General features: G+C 31.3%; 1 protein-coding gene across 1 annotated transcript in view; it reads left to right on the top strand.

Moving 5' to 3' along the window:
* The window catches only part of LOC111634551 (cytochrome P450 4C1-like), a 25,314-nt gene extending 3,929 nt beyond the window's left edge, over positions 1 to 21,385 (top strand). The window contains exons 2-12 of the mRNA XM_023379350.1: positions 12,263 to 12,403; positions 12,482 to 12,594; positions 12,659 to 12,747; positions 12,824 to 13,014; positions 13,078 to 13,147; positions 18,931 to 19,057; positions 19,131 to 19,319; positions 20,362 to 20,535; positions 20,600 to 20,666; positions 20,745 to 20,924; positions 20,984 to 21,385. Coding sequence (XP_023235118.1) covers positions 12,301 to 12,403; positions 12,482 to 12,594; positions 12,659 to 12,747; positions 12,824 to 13,014; positions 13,078 to 13,147; positions 18,931 to 19,057; positions 19,131 to 19,319; positions 20,362 to 20,535; positions 20,600 to 20,666; positions 20,745 to 20,924; positions 20,984 to 21,141 — 1,461 coding nt within the window. The 5' untranslated portion in view covers positions 12,263 to 12,300 and the 3' untranslated portion in view covers positions 21,142 to 21,385. The remainder of the gene's footprint in view (positions 1 to 12,262; positions 12,404 to 12,481; positions 12,595 to 12,658; positions 12,748 to 12,823; positions 13,015 to 13,077; positions 13,148 to 18,930; positions 19,058 to 19,130; positions 19,320 to 20,361; positions 20,536 to 20,599; positions 20,667 to 20,744; positions 20,925 to 20,983) is intronic.
* The last annotated feature ends 867 nt before the right edge of the window (positions 21,386 to 22,252 follow it).

Below are 22,252 nucleotides of genomic sequence, written 5' to 3'. Positions count from 1 at the left end.
GCAGGTGCTCGTAGACAAGAACTTACGATAATTTACAACCAGCAAAGGGGCGCATGCGTCAATGACGCCAACGATACGTGCGATACAGTTCTTAATGAAGTTCTTTTTTGTTGAATTTAAATTTGAAAGGCATTCGCTTAGATGTTACCTGAAGAAGAACTTACAAGTTCGAAAACGTTTGTAACACTTTGTTTTACAGAGAAGCACACCGGAAACAGGTTCGTGGTACGTTGATTTTGTATGCAAAATATTGTGGTTATCTTCAAAAGCCCCTCCTTCCACTTATGCTATGGTCCATGTCTCAGCAAAAAATGAAGTTTCTTGCTTTACCAGTTTCCCCAGGCTACCTTTGTTGTACTCTCCAGACCACTCTCTCCTCAGCAGGAGTCTGCCTCAACTTCATTCAACAAAAGAGCTGGTCTGAACAAGTTTACAAAAATTAGATAGAACAAGGGATAAAGGGTTGGTAGAGGAGACAAATAAAACAATATGGTAAACTTGCCACAATTGTACCAGTATCTGATGTATCTACAGAACAATCATTTTCTAAGTTGAAATTGATTAAGAACTATCTCTGATTAACAATGTGGCAAAAAAGACTTTCTTCAATTTTTATCTTATCCACTGAAAGAGATATTGCTGCAGAATTGGCTTTTTTTTCTGTAAGGTCCAATTCAGATGAGTGGAACGCATGCATCTTGCAATGTTTCAGGAAGTTACTGCATGGTGCATTGTTTTTTCTGGAGATAGTCTATGGACACTGTGTGGACAGCCCTTTATTACAAGGAACTTTTTATATGTTATTTAATTAATGAGCTTTGAAAGGATCAATCAAAATTTTTTAATTACTTCAGAATGTTGTTTCTAAGTTTTGATGAATTGTATCATACTCTGAAAAATTCACCAATAAGCAGATGATGTGCCAACCAGGGCTGCGTAATCGGTAAAAAAACACTTGACTCCGATTCCTGCTAATTTTAGAAGGTCGACTTTGACTCCGACTTCCGACTCCAGCAAAATTAAATACCAAGTCATTTTATGGGGAGCAGAGGCACTTATAGGGGGATACCCTACTCTTAAAGGAGCATGGGTCATTCACCCAAATACTTTTATAGTTAGTATTTTTAATATTTAACACACTAATATTTATTTGTATAAAAAAAGAATTAATTTTTAACACATATTTAATAAGAAGAGAAAGGGGGCAATAAAATTCTACATCTACATATATTCGACACCATTTGCACTTCAATTTCACCTTTCCAGAAAAGTTAGTCCAACTAAAAAGTGTGTGATCTAGCTACTTCAGCCCTTTGTTCAGAAAAGAAAAATATTTACTCTGATCAATTAGTCTGGCTCATTCAGAAAAATAGAGTACTTATTTAGAGCAGGAATAATAAAGGAATGATTCAAAAATATTCAAATTCAATTGGGTCAAAATTATTTAACTACTAAACACAAATACTACAAAGAACACTACACATTTAATAAATTAAATTGATGCATTTTGTATTTAAAATAAATGAATTATAACAAAATACAAAAAGATTTTAAAAAAGTTAATAAATATATAATAAATTTTTTTTCATTTAAATAAAAAAACTAAAGTAAATTTAAAATACCAGAGTTGGAGTTGACACATTTTTTCCAACTCCGATTCCACAGCCCTGGTGCTAACTATGCTCTCTCCATACAACTGCCTTTTCTGCCTGTGTGAATTATTTGGTATGATGCAATAGCCCACCAATCTGCAGCTACCACATTGCAACTGTTCTCTTATAGGTGATGTGACTGTCAAGTGACAATGATCCATGGCTGCAAACTTTCTGTTGAAGTGGAATTATTATATTTAAACTAGTATGCTATAGTAACTGCTATACTCATAGCTGCTCAGTGATAGTCACATGGCTACCATTCTGCAGATTATGCCCATCTGAATCAGATCTAATTGATGAATTCAGTGGTACTAAAAACAGAAGAACAGTTTTGTAGATGAATTTCTGTACACCTATTAAATTTTCAGTTTATTTTAAATGTATTGTACACATTTTTATTACTTTATTTTGTGTTTACTGTTCATTACTATATTAAAAATATTCACATTATTGTAGACCTAAATAAATCTATTCTCTACTTCGATTGCTCTTCTATTCAGACTCAAAAATAAATTTTGCCTAGGGCTTTGCAAATCCCAGGACTGCCTCTGTCAGTGATAACTTGGAAATATTATTGAAACTTCCATGTGATTGGAAACTTCCGTGTGATTGGAGCAATTGTTTTGGTTTTTTGACAGAAAGCCATGCTGCCATTTGGGCTTTGTTGCATCAGTAGCTTGATCAGCAGCTGAAATGTTAAATTAATCTGGTTTTATAAAATTTTGTCATCATCACATTGGGAGTGCTGAAACTTGGAAAGGCCTCACTAGGGTTAGATAGGGTCTCCCAGGAAACTGCCAAATTCTTGGTGGTGGTCCAGTACATGTCTGGTGAAAATTTTGGTGTTTTTTAACTCTAACATTAAAAGGACATGTTAAAACAATTAAAAATTGGATAACTTGAAGTTTTCTTAATTAAAAGTTGTTCATACAGTATTGTTGTACCATTTTTAACAACAGCTAGCATATAACTGAAATAAGAATTTCCAACTGTTTAAACTACTTTACTGTAAGCAAATAACAATTAAAATGATTAATGTTTAATATTTAAAGTACTAATTAGAACTGATATAAGTGATATAAATTGCATACTATCAGCCAGATTTTGAGGCTGATAATGTGAAAAGAGCTTAAAAATACCAATTTATCCAAACATAATAACTATTGTAAGTAAATTCTGATTACAGTATGTGAAATTTTAATGGTTTATTTTAATTTACAGCATATAATTTGAAACCTGCAAATTTTGATAGCATTAAATAACTGATAATAATATTTATGATTATAATAACACTAGCTGTTACCTGTGACTTCACCTGCAGAGGTTTTGCAAGCAAACCCCATTTATATTCAGTATTTCAACAATCATAGTAATTGTTATATAATTCCTACCGCTGAGAATCAAGCCTACTATTTTCAATTTGATCAGTTTTCTGGAATGTTTACAATCGTTCTATAATCAAACCAATATGCAATAACAAATTTGAATTTAAAACAGTTTGAACATTTGGTTAAAAAATTGAAATATATAAAAATATTTATAACAATGTATGAAATGTTATCAATTTAATACACCTAAGTACTCATTGAAGACTAAACGTAGTTGAAAACAAAAAATTGCATCTAAAATAGTACATTAGAAGCTGTTTTTCTGGTTAAGCCTCTCCCTCTCTCCCTCGCAAGGGAATTTCGAAAAATCCCTCCTTAGTGTGCGTTTCCATGACGTACCCTAACTGTGTACCAAATTTCTCCTTTTTAGGTTCAATGGTTTGCTTTGGGTGATGATGAATCAGTGACTCAGTCAGTCAGGACAAGTAATTTTATATATTTAGATAGTCTACTCTATTTAAAATCTTTAATTGAATCATGATCAATTGATGGTTCTGTAAAGTTCACTTCTCTGTTTTCTATGAACAAGCCTACATTACTTGAGTGTAATGCAAAATGCTATTCTCTTTTAATAAAGTAATATAAAAAAATTAAAAAAATTAAATTTTTTTTTTAATTTTTAAAATATCATTAATTTAACACGAAAGAAGTGATCTGACTGCGCTACAGCTCTCTATATTAGAGCTCAGCCACACGTTTTAATATTAAATTGCCAAATTTGATAATTAATATCTCCAAGACCGACCATCAGATTTGAATGAAATTTAAAATATTTAGTGTCGGCGATGAGCGGTACGGATGTCATAAACTATGAATAAATTCTTTGGATCGTTTTGGCAATTCCAAATTCTACAATTTCGAGTAGATTTACAACGAGAGGGATTTTCGCAACATAAAGCTAGCGGAAAATGTAGAAAATGTCTGCGTACCCTCAAAAGTTCTTTGTACAACCGACCACCTCTTTTGTGGTCCCTTTGAAGATTTTGTGTCAAAATATCGAGTATTTATAAAATTATAAGCTCAATTTTTAAATATTTATATTTTATTGGTCAATTGTCTACCATGTGACGTGACGCTTTGCGATTACTTTTAATGCATTATTTATAAAAGAATGTCCGATTTTACTTTTGAAGTTCTCATGCACGTATACACAAAAGAAAAGTATCGGAATCGCGTCAAATTTCATCTTCGCAGATTTTTGCAAATCTCCACATTCTGAGTTTGTCTACTACTGTATATAAAATGTTCGTGTATCTCTGCTGTTAGCTTTTTATTATATTATACTAGTAGCCCGGGACGCCCCCTAGTAGGTGTTCTTTACTAATTTCCATGAGGCACGGTTCCTTTGACATTTTGTTTCTATCAATATGTTCTACAGCTCCGTTAAATTCTCAATGGTGAGATTTACCCTCCGAATGAAGGGGTGGCGACCCCCCAAACTGTAGTCGCCCTGTGCGAACAATAAAGACAAAGGAACCATATCCCTACTCGCGACCCTTCGCGAGATATCTCGGGAAGGGTCGCGGGTAGGAGTATGGTTCATTAGATATTTATTGTTCGCACAGAGAGGGGTCACCACCTTTTCATTGGGAGGATAAATCTTACTGTCCCAATAGCGTCATACGGATCTATATTTCTACCTATTAAACATTCTATAAATACTTTAAAATAGTTTAATTTGTTTATTTACCTTCGCCTGTAAACCTCGATTTAAAATGTATCCGCCATTTTTTCAACAAATTTCCCGTGAGTCAATGCGCGACATTCACCGAGTCACGGGATGTCGTAAACGTGCGGCGCAAGGTTAATCGAGGCATATAATAAGGCAAGGCAAGGCATATAATAATTATTTATACTATTCCGTGGTATAAATAATAAATTCNTAAACGAATATTCATAACAGAAAATTCGTAAATCATAAAAATTTTTGAATTAAAAAATTATTCTAAAAGTAAAAGAAAAAAATTTTAAAGTAAAATACCACCGCTCAGTAACAGAACCGGTTATGGCGCATTGTCTTTGGAATAGTTAACGACTTTACCCTTTGTAACTCAACCATAACATAAATTAAAGTAATATTTAATTATTATATAACTACAATCAACATGTACTCAAATTACAACCCCTTTTTTTAAATGAAATTGTGCTGTAACTAGTAAAAAACATAAATTAAATTTTTCAAGCTCGAGAAAAGTCAAGTCTCGTAGTGCGAATTTAGTCTTCTATAATAGGCCGACTGTGAATCACGTGGCAGAAAAACTCTGATTTTGATTAGCATTATTCGGCGCTTGTTGTTTTACGCATAGATATTTGATTATTACGTACAGTACCGCAACGAAAACTGCAGAGCAATATTGACCATGTGTCTGTTGAGTTCGTTCCAAATTCTCTTAAGTTTAGTTATTTATTCTCTTTTTGTGATATATTCACTACGAAAGAAATGGAGAAACAGAAGGAAACAACAGGAAAATGATTCGACATCGAACAAACATGGAGAGAATTCATCTATATCTGGAGGTAAGCCAATAATTGAATATTTTTCGTTAGTTTAATTTTTAAAATATCATTAATTTAACACGAAAGAAGTGACTCGACGGCGCTACAGAGCTTTATAGTAGAGCTCAGCCACACGTCTAATGTTAAAGGGCTAAATTTAATGATTAACATCTCTGAGACCATCCAACCGATTTGGATGAAATTTAAAATATTTAGTGTCCGCGATGAGCGATACGGAAGTCTTAAACTTTGAATAAATTCTTTGGATCGTTTTGAAATTCCAAATACAGTACTGCAATTTCGAATTGATTTTCAACGAGAGGGATTTTCGCGACACCAACTAAGCTTGCGGAAAATCTAGAAAATGTCTGCTTACGCTTAAGAATTCTTTCGACAGCCGACCCAGTAGCGTTGCGTAGTGGAGGCGGCAGGGGCGGTCCGCCCCGGGTGGCACTTTTTAAAGGGCGGAAAAACTTCACAATAAATATTAATATGTTGTAAGAATTTGAATCATCTTATTTCATATTATCGTCCACCTACGACTCGAACCAATTGAAATGAGCACGGAATATTGTTACCATCCATCCGGATAGTTTGGGAATCGACTCACCCTCCGGGGATATCGGGCGAAACCTGTTGACTTTTTCTGTTTTGTTTTGCTTGTACGATTTATTCGTATATATATATATATACATCTCCAATATCCAATACAGCTAGTTCACTTGCGTTACTCCTATCAAAGTCTCCCTAGTCGCTAACTGTAACTGATTTAGAACCAGCATGCACTGCACATTATTCTTCGCATTGCAAAATGGCATATGCATGCGTCAGGAACTTCTATTCGAACAAACCTCACCTGCCTTCCAGGTCAGAGATTTTAATAAGGTGGCAACACTAGCACTGAACTTTTCATTTCTTATTCTGTGACGAAATTGAATTTTAATCTTTTAAATTGAGATACCTAAATAAGGCGGGCGAAATATTCCTCCGCCCCGGGAGGCTGACACCCACGCTACGCCACTGAACCGACCACCTCTTTTGTGGTTCCTTTGAAGGTTTTATGTCAAAATATCGAATATTTATAAAATTATAAGCTCAATTTTTAAATATTAACATTTTGTTGNACAAACAAAATAAATATATTGAAAAATATAAAAACAATAAAAAATTATACTTCAGAAGTTAATTCAGTATCAAAAACGTAAAATATTTGAGTAGCCGAAAACATAGCCAAAGATTGCAGCGCCACAGCACTGGCGAAAATTTAAATTTGCCGGCTGAAATTTTTTCGGATGATTGACTTTCGGATAATCGACGCTCTACTGTATTATGGGACCCTGCAGATATTATGGAACCTCTCCATTTCAAACTGATAATAAATTAACTGAACTGTAGCGGATTGCGACTGAACTGCACTAGGCAGACATCCATAGCGAAGGGAAAACCCGTTTCACTTCAGTTAATTAACATATTTGTGTTTCTCAAAATTCGAAAGTTTTGAATGCTAAATGAATTTAATCATTTATAAAATATAAATCGTGTAGTAGTAGGTTCGCTGGTGATTGTATTTCGTTCCAGAGATTTAGGGGTACATATTAATCTGTGTGATGTTTACGTCTTTTGATGTTTGGTCTTGACAGACATAAGTTAATTCGAGATGGAGATGCGTGAAATACGGACCCCATTGGTACTTTTAATATGGAACCCAACTCCTCCGAACTCTCTCTTTGCAAGCAGACATTCGTCCGGAGCGATTTGTGAAAAGGACACTAGGTAGAAAGCCAATTCTTCCCGAGAATATCGAAAAAGAGCTGCTGGAATATATATTGTTGTTGGAGGTCATATCTTTCTATTATAAAAGTATTTTTTTCGATAAAATACATTGGAGTAAATGATTTTGTAATTATTTAATATTCTTTGTACTTTCCTATTTGTTTTCGGATACATTAAAGCATACGGTAAGGTTCCATATTACCACTCTGTTTTCTTTAAGCCTACTTTCTGACTTTTTGTATGGAAGTCTTCAAAAACCATACTTATAGTTACACTAGCGAAAAATCCGATTAGGAACATTTAGTTGAATAATACCAGTACTTTTCGCACAAAAAATGTGAGTGTAGTTATGATTCACTATAATGAATATGGGGTTTTATAATACCATCTTCTCCTCTATTTGTTTATTGGGCTAGATTATTTGAATTAAATACAGATTTAAATTGAGTATATAATACTTGAGTACACATATATTAAATAATTGGGTACAAAATTCTTTTTGAGAAAAGGTAATTTCCGTACATTCTCCAAAGCATTTTTCATCTCTGTCAATGATGTATAATTAATCTGTTTCAATATAAGTCGAATGCATAATTTTTAAAAGTACAGTGGTACCTCGGGATACGAACGCCCCATCATACGAAATTTTCAGGATACGACATAAAATTCGAACATATTTTTGCTCCACGATACGAACAAAAACTCACCATACGACGTTACATTAATTCGCAGCGTCATTTCTTATTCACTTCGGTCTCAATCCGCGTGTTTGCTTCGTCGTGGAAGGATCTCGCTCGATAAAGGAAATCTCAAGGTATTATCAGAAAGTGACTGATTTTATTGAAAAGAAACATCCCAAAAAGGTTCACACTAGCTGTATTGCTGCTCAGAGTAATGATATTTGCCTAAGTCATTTTAGAAACATTTTAAAAAGTAGACAAAGCCAAACCTCTTTGGATAGATATTTTACCAAGCGACCTCTATCCAGTGAAAGTGAAGGAAAGAAAGCAAAAAGCAGTGAATAAAAATTTTAAAACATATATATAAAACAACACTAATTTTTAAAATCTTTTCTAAGTTATTTTTAAGTTATTGTTACATTATGTTATGTAAGTTAAGTTTTAGTATCATTTTCCTTCTACCTCTCTTCCTCCTCCAGTTTACACCTCCACCTTCGTCTATTCTCAAAGGTAAAGTGCAAATAAAACTACATTAAAAAAAAATTATTATTCTATTATGGTTATTTATACATTTACAACTACAAAACGCATTTTTCAGTGTTTTCCTTACTGTAGTTATTAAGTATTTTAATGTACTAGCTGTAATTTGAGTGTGATTTTCGTGTTGGAACGAATTATTTGGTTTTACACGTAATCGTATGGGAAAAAATGATTCACCTTACGACATTTTCATGATACGATCTCAGTTTCGGAACGAATTAATTTCGTATTTTGAGGTACCACAGTAATAATTTCTTGTCCAAACTTATACATCAGAACCTTGATGTTTCTACGGTAGTCACAATCAATTACTCCTGCATTAATTATAATATCATTCATAGATAAAGAAGATTTTGAACCTATTCTAGCGTAACAGTTATTTGGCATTTCGATAGCCAGGTTCGTATATATTAATTTTTGTTTATTTGGATTAATTTCAAAGTCATTATTACAAAATAGATCATATCTAGCTGTTTCCACAGAAGCCTTTTTGGGGATTTTNGTAGAAGTAATTTTTTAAAATATCCTTATTCGTAATAAAGTTTTAATGCTTATTACTATAATCTAGACATGTTAGTTCTTAAATATTAGGCCAATCCTTAATAAATTCTTTCGCCCAATCCTTAAATATACAAGTATACAAGTATATAATCCTTAAATATACAAGTATATTTAAGGATTTAAATATCCTTAAAATCCCAATCCTTAAATATACTTGTATATTTAAGGATTGGGCCAAAATATACTTGGGCCGCAAGTATATAGGCTATATTATACTTATGGCCCAAAACTCCATGACTTTTTTTAATGTGGCCCAAAGAAACAAAAAGGTTGGACACCCCTGCTGTAGCGGATTGTGGCTGAACTGCACTAGGCAGACATCCATAGCGAGGGGAAAACTCGTCTCACTTCAGTTAAACGGTTGTCTGTAGTTAATCAGCATATTTGTGCATTTCGAAATCCGAAAGTTTTGGATGCTAAGTGAATTTAATTATTTCTAAAATATAAATCGTGTAGTTGTAGGTTCGCTGGTGCATGTATTCCGTTCCAGAGACTTAGGGGAACAGTATATATTAACTCCTTGGAACTTTACCAATTTTTGATATTAATGTAATTAAACGTAAAAAATACTTAAAACTGTAAAAATAAACGAAAGAAATGCGTTAGTTTTAAGGAAAAGCTTCAAATTTTATTTTCCTTTGTTTCGCCTTTCTGTGAAATCTGACGCCGATGAGTCATTGTTTACACAGCTGGATAACTTTGAACACAGCTGGAGTTGGATTTTCAGGGACATTCTCATCAAAGTCTCGGGAGGGGATGGGTTTATAGTAGGCTGAATACTAGCTGGCTGTATATTTTTAAATATTTTAAAAAAAGTACGTTTTTTATTGTGATTTCCTACCCCCCGACTTAAGTAAACGTATATATAATAAAATCTATTAATTAAAATGACATCAGAAACTAGCTTTAAATAACTTTATCGAAAGAAAATCCGTGCACTACAACTTTAGAACGATAAAATAAATATATGAAACTCCCATTAAAAACTATTAAAAAGCAATTAAGCGTGAAGCGTGCGTCATTAGAGGTAAATTAAAATCGCGATAACATTTTTTCACGCGGGAATAAATTTTGAAAAAAATTGGAGACTTAAAAACATTCCAAAAATTCAAAAAAAAATTCACAAATGGCCTTAAAGACCGTCAATCTGTGTGAGTTTCACGTTTTTTGAAGTTTGATCTTGACAGACATAAGTTCATTCGAGATGGCGATGCATTGGTGCTTTTAATATGGAACCCAACTCTTCCGAACTCTCTCTTTNATTTGTGAGTTTTGGGATAGATACTAAAATCAAAAATATCGTAAAACGATTTAAAATCCTCGTAAACAACGTTTGTATAAATTTGAAGTGTTAGACAATCTGTGTTCACCATACCTATTTTTAAATATTTTATAAAATGTTTCATAAATGTGTAATTTGCTTAATTCTAATACGCAAAAATCAATATTTCAATTGGTTTGTCTAGATATAAATTAGGTTTTTCATTTTAAAAACTGTGAGATTATCGTTTATAATTTGAAATTTTTCTACAGACGGTTTAGATCAGTGGTCCCCAACCCCCGGGCCGCGGACCGGTACCGGTCCGTGGATCAAATGGTACTGGACCGCCCAAGGAACATTAAATTACTGGTATTTCCATTTTATTTACTATGGTGTATTTCTCTTGGGTTTGTGATTTGTGCGACTTTTAACGGTTGACTGAACAACGGAATAAACTGGACATAAGAAACACACGTCGGGTGTCATTGTCTCCTGTTACCCCCAGATGGAACCGTCTTGTTGCAAAGAAACAAGCTCAGAGTTCTCATTGATTTAACGTTCTAGCGAGTCAAAATGTTAAATCACATTATATTCATTTTTTGGTGTAACTGTATTTTATTTTGAAGGCATGTTTAAATACAATGTAATTAAAATTATTAAATTAAATCAATCTACAATATAAACAATCAACGTCCCCCCCCCTCAGTGGGCCGCGGTAAAATATCAAACGTTGACCGGTTTGTGGCGATAAAAAGGTAGGGGACCGCTAGTTTAGACAGATATCTGCGATATCGATTTAATGCTGTGGCTACTTTTCAGTTAATACTCTTTCTTACATTTTGACATGTTTTGCTGAAAAAACTTTCATTCACTAATTTAAAAAATGATTGTCGAAGTCATTAGTTGACTGTTGTTTTTTTATTATCATTATTAAATAATATATGTTTTTTAAGCCGCGCACTTTGACAAAATGCTACTAATCTATGAATTTTAGTTATTATGAGACCTTCTTCTAGATCAAATTTTAAATTTCTGTAATGAATTACATAGTTTGTTTTACCAAAAAGAGTGGAAATTAATTTTTTATTAGTGTTAGGGTATTTTAAATTAAATTTAATTAATACTGCTTTTTGATAATTAGATAATAAATCTTACGAGATGTTATTATGCTCAGCATGTAGTGATAAATTAAATTAAATCGTTCTAAACTTCTATAGGACAGATTTGATTTTGGCAAAAATTTTTAAAATACTAGTAGTAATTCAAACACAAATTATTATTGTATTTACTTTCAGGCACTTGGCAATTTTTATCATTAAAATTTATTTTTATTATATAAATAGATGTGGTAAACTTGTTCTATTCCTACTTTAAACCGATTTTCCCCAGAGAGGTACTGTACAGTACAGTACCAGTTGTTCTCAAGGTCAAGGTTCGAGTTGTAAACAATGTAGAATGCACACGTCAATTTTCGCGCTGTGTCAAATCAAAGAATAACAATCCTTGTAGCTATATTTCTCAAATAAAAGAATTTTATGGTTATTTTAACTTTTTTATATGATTTTTTTATAAAAACACATTTTTGGGAGTATTTATTTTATTGCAGTTATTTCCCCGCACTTTCTTTGGCTGTCAGATTCTCTTTTAAGTGAAAATAATTATTTAATATAAAAAACCAATAGATTAAACATTTTCCGAGGGAAAATTAATTAAGCCTCAGAAACTAAAGTCGTTAAAACAACAAATAAGAAAGAACAAAGATGATAGATTTTCAGTTCTGTTAATGCAAGTAATAATTACATTTAGCATGTTTTTCATTTAGCAGTGTAACTTCAATCCAAACCGACAACGTTGAGATTCTATGCAAAATGCGATGCAAAGTTCATATTTACTTTTATTTAATAACAGATAAAAATCTACGAGAAAATAAAAAAAATGTTCAGGATATGAAAATGAAAAAACTTCCGTCTATATCCGTTTTACCACTTTTGTGGAATAGATTATTTCTTCCACGTGACAGAGAATACTACAAATGGAATGGAGGCATAAGTATGCTATTACCTTTTATCTAAAGATTTGATTATTTATGAATAGGCCTATATAAATTATTTTTTCCTCTTTATGAAGTTACTTCAAATCTACTGCTTGGATTCTCTACACTATTTCCAAAAGAGAAAGCTGTATACATGAACATATTTGGATATAAAGTGATTTTTTTCATACATCCGGAATCTGCAAAGGTAATGAATAATACATAGTTATGTAATATGTTTATTATAAATGAAAATTTATTACTTTTTGTAGGAAGTGCTAAAAAGCAACAATTTAATAAATAAGGATTCTACTTACGATTTCTTTATTCCAGTGTTTGGAAAAAATACTATTTTCTACAGGTAATGTATTATTTTACATTTAGTTAAAATGTTGTTGTTTACAATTTTCTGTATTTAATTAATTAATTAAATAAAGTGCTGATGATAATTGGAGAAAAAGGAGAAGATATTTAGCTCCCTATTTTCATCTTTGGAATCTGAAAAATCATCAAAATGTGCTCATGGAGTATTCGAGTTTCTTAGTCGAGAAGCTAAAAAAACTGCAGCAAAGTGAAATTTTTAATGTCCTGAAATGGATGAAATATTGCACTCTGGACATAGCTGCAGGTATTAATCTCTACTGTAAAATATTTATTTAAACGTCATTAATACCAATTTATTTTTATGTAGATGTACTATTAGGAATTTCTCTAATGTCTCAATCTGAAAATTATGAAGAATACATCACCGCATTGGACAGGTATGGAAAATTTAGTACAATGTAAATTGTTTTAATTTTTCCAGTAGTCTTTACAAAATGATGCATAACATACGATGGATTGGAAAATTTTTATATCCACTCTAAAATGTATATACAACATTTATTTTAAAATATAACAAATACTACTTTGATATGTATGTCTTTAACAATACAAATATGTTATTGTTAATTTATATCACGAGTATTTTAATAAGTTTAGAAATTAAATGTTACAAAATTTTAATATCATTGATTATTTCATACATATAATGACCAATAAAGCCATTTTCATTAAATCTGACATTATAAACTGTACCTCATTATTGAGTCAGGTTCGCATTGTATTCACATTACAATTTTTTAGCACTATGCAATGACGGTTTTCAGTTCATCAACTGACTTATATTGTTCGCCTGTTTCTTATACACCTCGAGCCAATTCACCTCGTGCGTTTTTTTCTTTTTTTTTTTCTTCTTCTTCTTCATCTTAGCTTTTCCCTATGTGTATATGGGTCGGCGTTTTTTTTAATCTAATACGTCATTTTCATTTCCCTCTATCAAGGGCTTCTTCTCTCTTAAGTCACCTCTGGTTCAAGTCTTCTTCCACCTTATCTTTCCAACGCATATTTGGTTTTCCTCTTTTGCTCTTTCCTTTTACTACCAGTTTTTTCGATTTTCTTATCAACATAATTATCACTTCATAATTATTATTGTTCGCTGTACGTGGGAAACCACCTCAACCTAAGTTGATAAACCTTTTTGCTCAAGGGTTTTTTTTTGCTCAAGGATAAACTTTTTGCTCAACCTTAACAGAACCTCTAACAAAATCATTCCTTATTCTATCCTGTCTTGACACTCCACACATCTATTTGAATAGTCTCATCTCTGCCCCTCCATCTTTCTTTCTTGGGCTCTTGTTATTGCCCATGTCTTAGCTCCATATAACATTGCAGGTCCAACAACCGATTTATACGATTTTCCTTTCAGCTTGAAGCTAACTTTCTTGTCGCATAACACACTGCTCAGCTTCTTCAAGTTCATCCATCCACATTGAATTCTATGCTGCACCTCCGAATTCAATCCACTTTTCATCTCGACAAATGTCCAAAGGTATTTAAAACTCGCAACAAAAGGGAGCGACACATTTTGAATTTTAAACTCATCTCTAGCATTCAGAATCCTATATACTGCTTTAGTTCTGCTAATCCTCATACCCCTTTCTTCCAAAACTTTTCTCCTATCTTTCAGTTTCTTATCAGCCTTGGGTTGGGAAAGTTCACACAGCACAATATTTTTCGCAAACAGCATACTCCACGAAACCTTACACTTCACGTCACACACCAACATGTCCATTATCAGGTCAAACAAATAAGGGCTAAGGGCCGATCCCTGATGTAAACCAACATTAACGGAGAACCCATCTGTAGTGCTTACACTACACTTAACTTGGGTCTCTGCTCCCTCATACATTTCCTTGACGAGCCTAACGTATTTCTCCGGAACATTCTTTTTCCTCATACATCTCCATACCTATCGTCTCGGTACCCCAACATACGCCTTTTCTACATCTCTGAACACTATGTGCAAATTTTTCAGCATTTCCCTGTGCCTTTCCATCACCTGTTTTATAGCAAAGATAGCATCATTCATAGTCCTACCTGGCAAAAAGCCAAACTGTTCCTCTCCAATCTTAGATTTTTGCCTAATTTTTCTTTCTACAATTTTCTCCTAAATCTTTATAGTATGGGACAATATCTTTATACCTCTGTAATTTCCGCAATTCTGTACTATTCATCAACTTTTCCATGCGTTTTTTTATGATTCAGGATTTCAGATACCAAATTCGGGATTTCAGATGGCAAATACGTAAGTAGTAGCGGTTTGACACATACTGATCACAAAATTAATTTCAGATGTTGAATAAATTTTAATTACAGATAATTTTTAAAAATTGCAAATAAAAATTTGTTGAATAGAATTATTTCAGATCACAAAATTAATTTTTTGAGTAAATTATTATCAAATAAATTAAAATTGCAATAATTGTATGAAATAATATAACACCAAAACGAATTTTCTTTATCATCAATACTAGAATTAATTATTTTCTTGATGGATATTTGTCTTAATATTCTGGTACATGACAGTTTGAAATAATATAACACTGAAATTATTTTGAAAAGGTTTTTATTTTTACGTTACAGTTTATTTAAGTGTTTCCACTTTTCCTTTAGTTTATCTAAACCAAGAAAATTCTGCACCTAATAATTTTTTTGGATATAAATTAATTTCAGATAAAAAATTTCTCGATTAAATTAAGATTATAAATATTTAAAAAACTTTTTATTTCATTTTAGTTTTTATAAAATAACTTGTAACAATAATATAATATAATAATAATAATAATAATCTTTATTTGTTGTAAAAGGCTTTCGCCTGTTACAAGGATGTTTTCTTCTGAAAAACGCGTATTAATTTAACATCTCATATAGTTTTTCTTATCAACACTGATATATTCTATTTTCTAATCTATAATTTACATTAATATTTTTTCACAATTATCATTTAATAAATTGCTTAACATAGTTATATAACATATAAATCGTGTTAGTATTGGCTCTGTCAAAAGTCTTAAACATTTCCATTTCACTATTACATTTAGCCAGCGGTCCCATCTGGAGCCTTTGTAATTTATCTTTTTCATCACAGCATTCACATATAATATGAACTCTAGATAAAATTTTGGTACATTTTGGACATTTAGTTTTGGTATAGTCTATATATTTATCATTTATAGTTATTCCATTTTTATTTAGCCTAAGCTGTATAAAAAACTTTTTGATGTNCATTTTTTTTTTTTTTTTAATTTAATTTTGATTCTTAAATCTAATAAGGACGACAATTATGCTTGTCTTTGGATAAGAGCTTCCCTTGTTACTGATGAACATCCAACTTCTTTCGTTTCGGAAATTTTTTTTTCGTCTTTTAAGTTTTTTTTTTTTTTTAAATTTTCATGATGACATTTATCCAGATGATTTTCATATGTTTGGTGGCGAAAGTTTTAGCATTTTTTCCATTTTTCGAAATAAAAGACTGGCGTAATTTGCACTTGGAAAACTTCTCGTTTTCATCTTTCTTAAAATTCCCAAGCAATACAATTAATTAACTGATATCTAAATCGAAGCCATGAGGGGTTTGGATTTGGTTATTAATTAAAATTAAAAAGTTTATCAAAATTATAATTTATCATTTTAATTTAATACATGAATTTGAAAAAGAAAAAAAAACAGCTTTCTATTGAAAATTATTTTTACAACAAGCTGTTACAAAATTATTTTTATCGAATAAAATTTTATATTTTTATTAATAATATATAATTTCATGCGATAATAATCATAATATAATTGACTATTAATACAATAAATTATTAAGACTAATCGGCCGATAATGCGTAATCGGTAATCGGTCATTTTGCTTATCAGTGCATTCTTAGTTCTGAACCTAATAATATGGATAGTGTAATTTACACTTAGATGCTATCGTTGCAATCTGTTGAGTATAGTCACATTGACAGCTCTATCATTTATCAGAAAGTTAATGGCCCAAAACCATGAGCTGAATGGCATGTCCTCGAGATCACAATATTAATTTGCTGGCTGGCATTACCAGTAGCCCCTATCTCAACAAAGTAAATGCAACTAGAAATACCCTTCTTAAAATGCCTTAATCTCATATCCCGAGATATCTCGGGCAAGTTGCATAGCGTTACAGAATATGCGGTCTTTAAGGTTCTGAAAAGTTTTTTTTTTGAATTTTTGAATTGTTTTTTAAGTCCCCAAATTTTTTCAAAATTTTTTGCCCGCGCGAAAAAATTTCATCGTGATTTTAATTAGACTTTATTAAGGCTCGATTTAAGGCTTAATAGTTTTTCAATGGAAGTTTTTTATCAAATTTAATTAATAGTTCTAAAGTTGTAGTGCACGGATTTGACTTCTGTAAAGTTATTTAAAGCTGCTTTCTGATGTCAAAAACGACCTCCAATAGTTTTAAAATTTTTTAAATTAATATATTTTATTTTATATAAATTTAATTAATTAGGGGGTCAGAAATCGCAATAAAATTTTTAATTTTTTAAAAATATTTAAAAATATACAGTTAGCTAGTGTTCACCCTACTGTAAACCCTTGTCCTCCCGCGATGTCTATGAGAATGCCACGGGAAATACGACTCCAGCTGTGTTCAAGGTCATCCAAATGTGTAAACAATAACTCATTGATGTTAAATTTCACAGAAAGGCGAGACAGAGAAACTTAAACGTTGGAGCTTTTTGTTCAAAATTAACGCATTTTTTTTCGTTTCTTTTCAGTTTTAAGTATTTTTTATGTTTAATTACATTTATTTGAAAAATTGCTAGGAACTAAAGTGATTAAGTTAGATCTAGGTGTCCTTTACATCCATAAACGTTACATGTCAGTGAAACAAATGGGGTGAGCTTTGAGCGTTCCACGATTTTTGGAGACTGTCTATAAGTGGGCTTTCAAAACAAGCCTATATGTATGTTTGTCCAAAAAATTTTTAAATGAAATACAAACCGCACTACTTCAAAATCGCATAAAAATAATTCGCATAAAAAGAGACCTTACAGTATAATAATTTCAGATCAAATTAATCTTGCTATTTCATTGATAGCATGCTGACACCATCTTTGACTCTCTATCTCGTTGCCTCTTTCAGTAAATATTATGAATTATTCTGATGTATGTCAATAACACTCCCTGACTCTTTGTCATTGGAAACTGCTTTTTGGACATTCGTTTGTCAGACTCATTTTTTCTTCATAATAACCTTGACACAATTGAAATAAAAGTTGTATATTCAATAATTTTTATGATTATAATTAATATCAATTGTGTATTTTCGTGATGAATGCCAATCATATTGCAAGACTCATGACTGAAATTTTTCATTAGAGCAAACTGCTTTTTGCGCATACCTGACTGAAACCTATTTACTTTGATATTTTCCTTGACACAGTTGATGTTAAAGTTATTTACTCAATAACAAAATAATCTATTTGTTTTTCAGCCCCACTTCAGTATCTTCACAGACAATCTCGTTTAGTAACGACTGTGTTATTACCATTACTGTTAATACTTTTGTTTAGTTCAATGTAAACTAAACTTTTACAGTTTATTATAGATATTCTGATTAGGAAAGATTTATAATTTGAACACAATACAAAGAACTATTTAAGACGTTTCTTTCATAATAATAAAGAAATTGTAAAATAAATATTTGATTTTTTACATTATGTTATTGTTGTGTAGCCCATTCAGACGTATTCGTTATTCCGTCTTCCGAATATATAAACGCTTTAAGCGTTGGTTCGCAGGAGAGGTCAAACTCTAAGAGGAGTGTGAACTCCTAACCAGAGATAGTCGATCTTGGGACTATATTCTGTCTGTTGATGATGTAATGTCGCGTCTTTGAAACAAAGGAATTTTTTTCTTTAACATTTATTTTCTTTTTGTTTTAAAAATATAAATAACTCCAGTGTAAATTTTTGTGAAGGTTCTGTCCTGTCTAGGACCTTATATTAGATAGGGCATATGTATTGTAGGTTTTAATATGAAAAATTTTATTCTATTACTATATATTTATACTGAATTACAGATTTATAATATGGAAAAAAAGATTAAATATTCAAATCGGAAAACAAAATATATTTGTATTTAAATCCTTGAAGTTAAACTCTCGTATAATATAACTGAAATTAAATTCTAGATATATGCGATATTATCCTGTATGGCTATTGAATCCATTGCATTGGTTCCCTCCAATTTTCGCCAGGACTAAAACGGGAAGGAATTTCAAAAGACACATTGAAATAATTCATCAGTTTGGTGAAAAGGTAAATCGACTTACATGAAAGATTAAGGCTTATGTTTGGATTTAACAGAATTATGTTTTAATTTAATGCGCAGGTGTTCAAGAAAATAAAAGAAAATTACGTGAAAAGACAGCTACTACACTTGGAAGATAATGCACATAGTGTAAAAGAGCCGAACATAAAACCGAAGCCGCTCATAGATTTACTGTTAGATCTTCATGTCAATCAAGGTTTATTATCGGAAAAAGACATTATCAAAGAGATGGTATTCTTTATGTTTGCAGTACGTATAATTCGTTAAAAATGTAAACGAAAATAGTTTCATAATTCTGCACGTATTTTAATTACATCATTTACATTATTGCGTTATTAATTAAATTAGTATGTAAAACTTATTTTATTAATAATTTCAATTAACTTTTTTCAGTTAATTTAAAATTATATTTGATGTATAATTTATTAATCAATGTATTAATACTAAGTAATATGTGAAATATAAATGGAAAAATTCCTGCATTCGAAAGAAATTTTTAAATTATTCATTTTCTATTTGAGTATATTTAAGAAAATATTTACGAAATTAAGAATCTACAGGAATTCAAATCATAAATTATCTGTGTTGAAAACTTGAATTTTCGGGTCTTTTGTAATATGGGGCTGCGGGTTTTTCTTGGCAAAATTGATAGAGTAGATATTATGTGAATCAATCGAAATATAGTAGGCGCTGTAAAGTCATCTGTCTCAATTATAATACAACACGCAACGAAGTACAAAAAAGCAACCTTACGAAATTTTCTTGAGTGGGAAATCTTTTGTATTACGATTTCTACCATTTAATCTCATTTTAAGGCTGACCGAATTTACATTTTTCAAATACTAATTTAACTTTTAATTGTTTTCGGTTTTCTAACCAATGTCTAAAATTCTTCTGAACAAAATTTTCTTCATAAAATTGGCATCCTTAAATATAACTTCATGAAATATATTCGAATGATTCTGATTTTAACATTAAACTGTTGTTTTTGTCTATCATTCTCTATTTCTTCTGGATATCGAAAGTGTGCTTTTCATTCATACACATCGCTGTTTCGTCTTATTCATACTCGAAGCAGCCCTATGATAAGAGATGGAATCTGTCTAAAAACAACACCTAAATAATTCTTCTTTTGGATTTGATCCCGAGTTTCCCAGGGTGATAGGGTTACGTCTTAACTTCCTCTGCCGTCTAATGAAGAAATATTTCATGACAAATTATTATTAATTCATATTCAATGTTCTATTTAGAAAGAAATTTAACTTTTCACTTCAACTTATTTTAATATCAGGCTTTCGATACAACCGCCCATGTTATGTCATGGAGTCTTTATTTCCTGGGAAGATTCCACGAAATACAGGACAAAGTGTATCTGGAATTACAGAGCATTTTCGAAAATGACATGAATAGAAATATTACAGTTGATGATTTGCTAAAAATGACTTATTTAGAATGCGTTATAAAGGTAACTTTACAATTTTTTAACATACGAAAATTAATTTGATACACTTCTACACAAAACTTTTCAGGAGTCGATGAGAATCTGTCCTCCTGTTCCTGTCATTGCAAGAAAAAATCCGTATGAAATAAAAATAGGTTAGTTGTATCAATCTAGACTTTTGCTTCTATTAATATCTCCATAATCATTGCTTTTTCGTTATTTTAATAAAATAGATGATTATATTTTACCACCAAAATCTTTTATCTCAATTTGTATCCATGCCATTCACCACAATCATTCTGTTTATGAAAATCCAGAATTGTTCGATCCAGATCGTTTCCTGCCCGAAAACTTTAAAAAACTTCATCCTTATGGTTTTCTGCCATTTTCCGCTGGTCCACGAAATTGTCTCGGTGAGTGAATCGTAATAAATTAAACACAGAGTTATTTTACTGAAATGATTTATTTACAGGATTTAAACTTGCGATGGTTGAAATGAAAACCATATTAGCTAATGTTCTTCGAAATTTTAAAGTTTACTCTTTGGATCCTCAAGAGAAAATCGTTACTTCTGCTGAAGTCCTTTTGCGCCCGATATCGGGAATAAGAATGCGGGTAGAAAAAAGATAAACTACTCTTATATTGTCCTACCTGAAGAAATGTTTATTACAAATTTACATAAACATTGCCTATAATCTAGACTAGTAGGTTTGTAAACTACGTTAAAATCTGCTGTTTACGTCTATTAAACAAGTAAAATATGTTGTATAATGATTGGTATCTAGACAACGGTATCAAAGTCGTTGTACTTATTATAAATAATCATTCATAAATTGTAATTCATTATTAAATATATAACAATAAAATATAAATGATGGACTCTCCTTTTTGTTTAATGTGATATGGTTTCGCGTAAAACACTTATCAATTTAATTTATATATTTCTGCGTGTTGTATAGTGATGTAAAATTACGTATCGTCCAGTTCAATCTTTAGCAATTTTTTAACCAATTTTGTTGACAAGATGAAATAATGTCAGCTTGTGATCCAAGCAACTCGGGTTCACATCCAGGGTTAAAACAATTTTTATTAACAGTCTATCATAGAGATAGTAGCTGACCTCTGCTCTTATCATCTGACTAACAATGCTAATGCTCTGGATAAATTTATTATGAATCAAAATGAGAATAGTGTTTCTTAGTTTTTTTTTATCTTTCACTTGTTCTGGGTGGAAGAAGTAAAAAGAAACAATAATTTTGTTAATGTATAAATTTTTCCTGTCTTACAATGCCTTTTCAGCACCTACCATTAAAATATTTTAAGTAGTTTTTTTTATTTAAGACCAACGAATACACATATAATATTTTAAAGCAATTAGACCAAATGGTTAAAAGTTTAATTAGAAAATTTTGTTCAATTTCGCATTTATATTGGCTTTATAATGTGAAAAGTAATTCATTTTTAGAAACAAATAATCTAATATATAACCGAGACGGGTTGATAATAATAATAATAATAATAATAATAATAATAATCAGCGCAGAGCCTAAACGGTTAGCAGTTGAAAGTTGAAATTTGTACACAGATAGGGTACGTCACGAAAACGCACACTAAGAAGGGATTTTTCGAAACTCCTCCCCACGGGGGAGAGGGACAGGATTAAGGCTTAACACTTCCATCAACAATGGAAGTGTTAAGTAACAATAAAAGTGTTTTAAGTAACAATGGAAGTTTTAAGTAA

The sequence above is a fragment of the Centruroides sculpturatus genome, unplaced genomic scaffold (genome assembly GCF_000671375.1).
Source record: "Centruroides sculpturatus isolate CEXI.00-Female unplaced genomic scaffold, Cexi_2.0 scaffold861, whole genome shotgun sequence".
Lineage (NCBI taxonomy): Eukaryota > Metazoa > Arthropoda > Arachnida > Scorpiones > Buthidae > Centruroides > Centruroides sculpturatus.
Note: the sequence above shows the minus strand (reverse complement) of the source record. Positions and strands in the feature narration are given on the sequence as shown.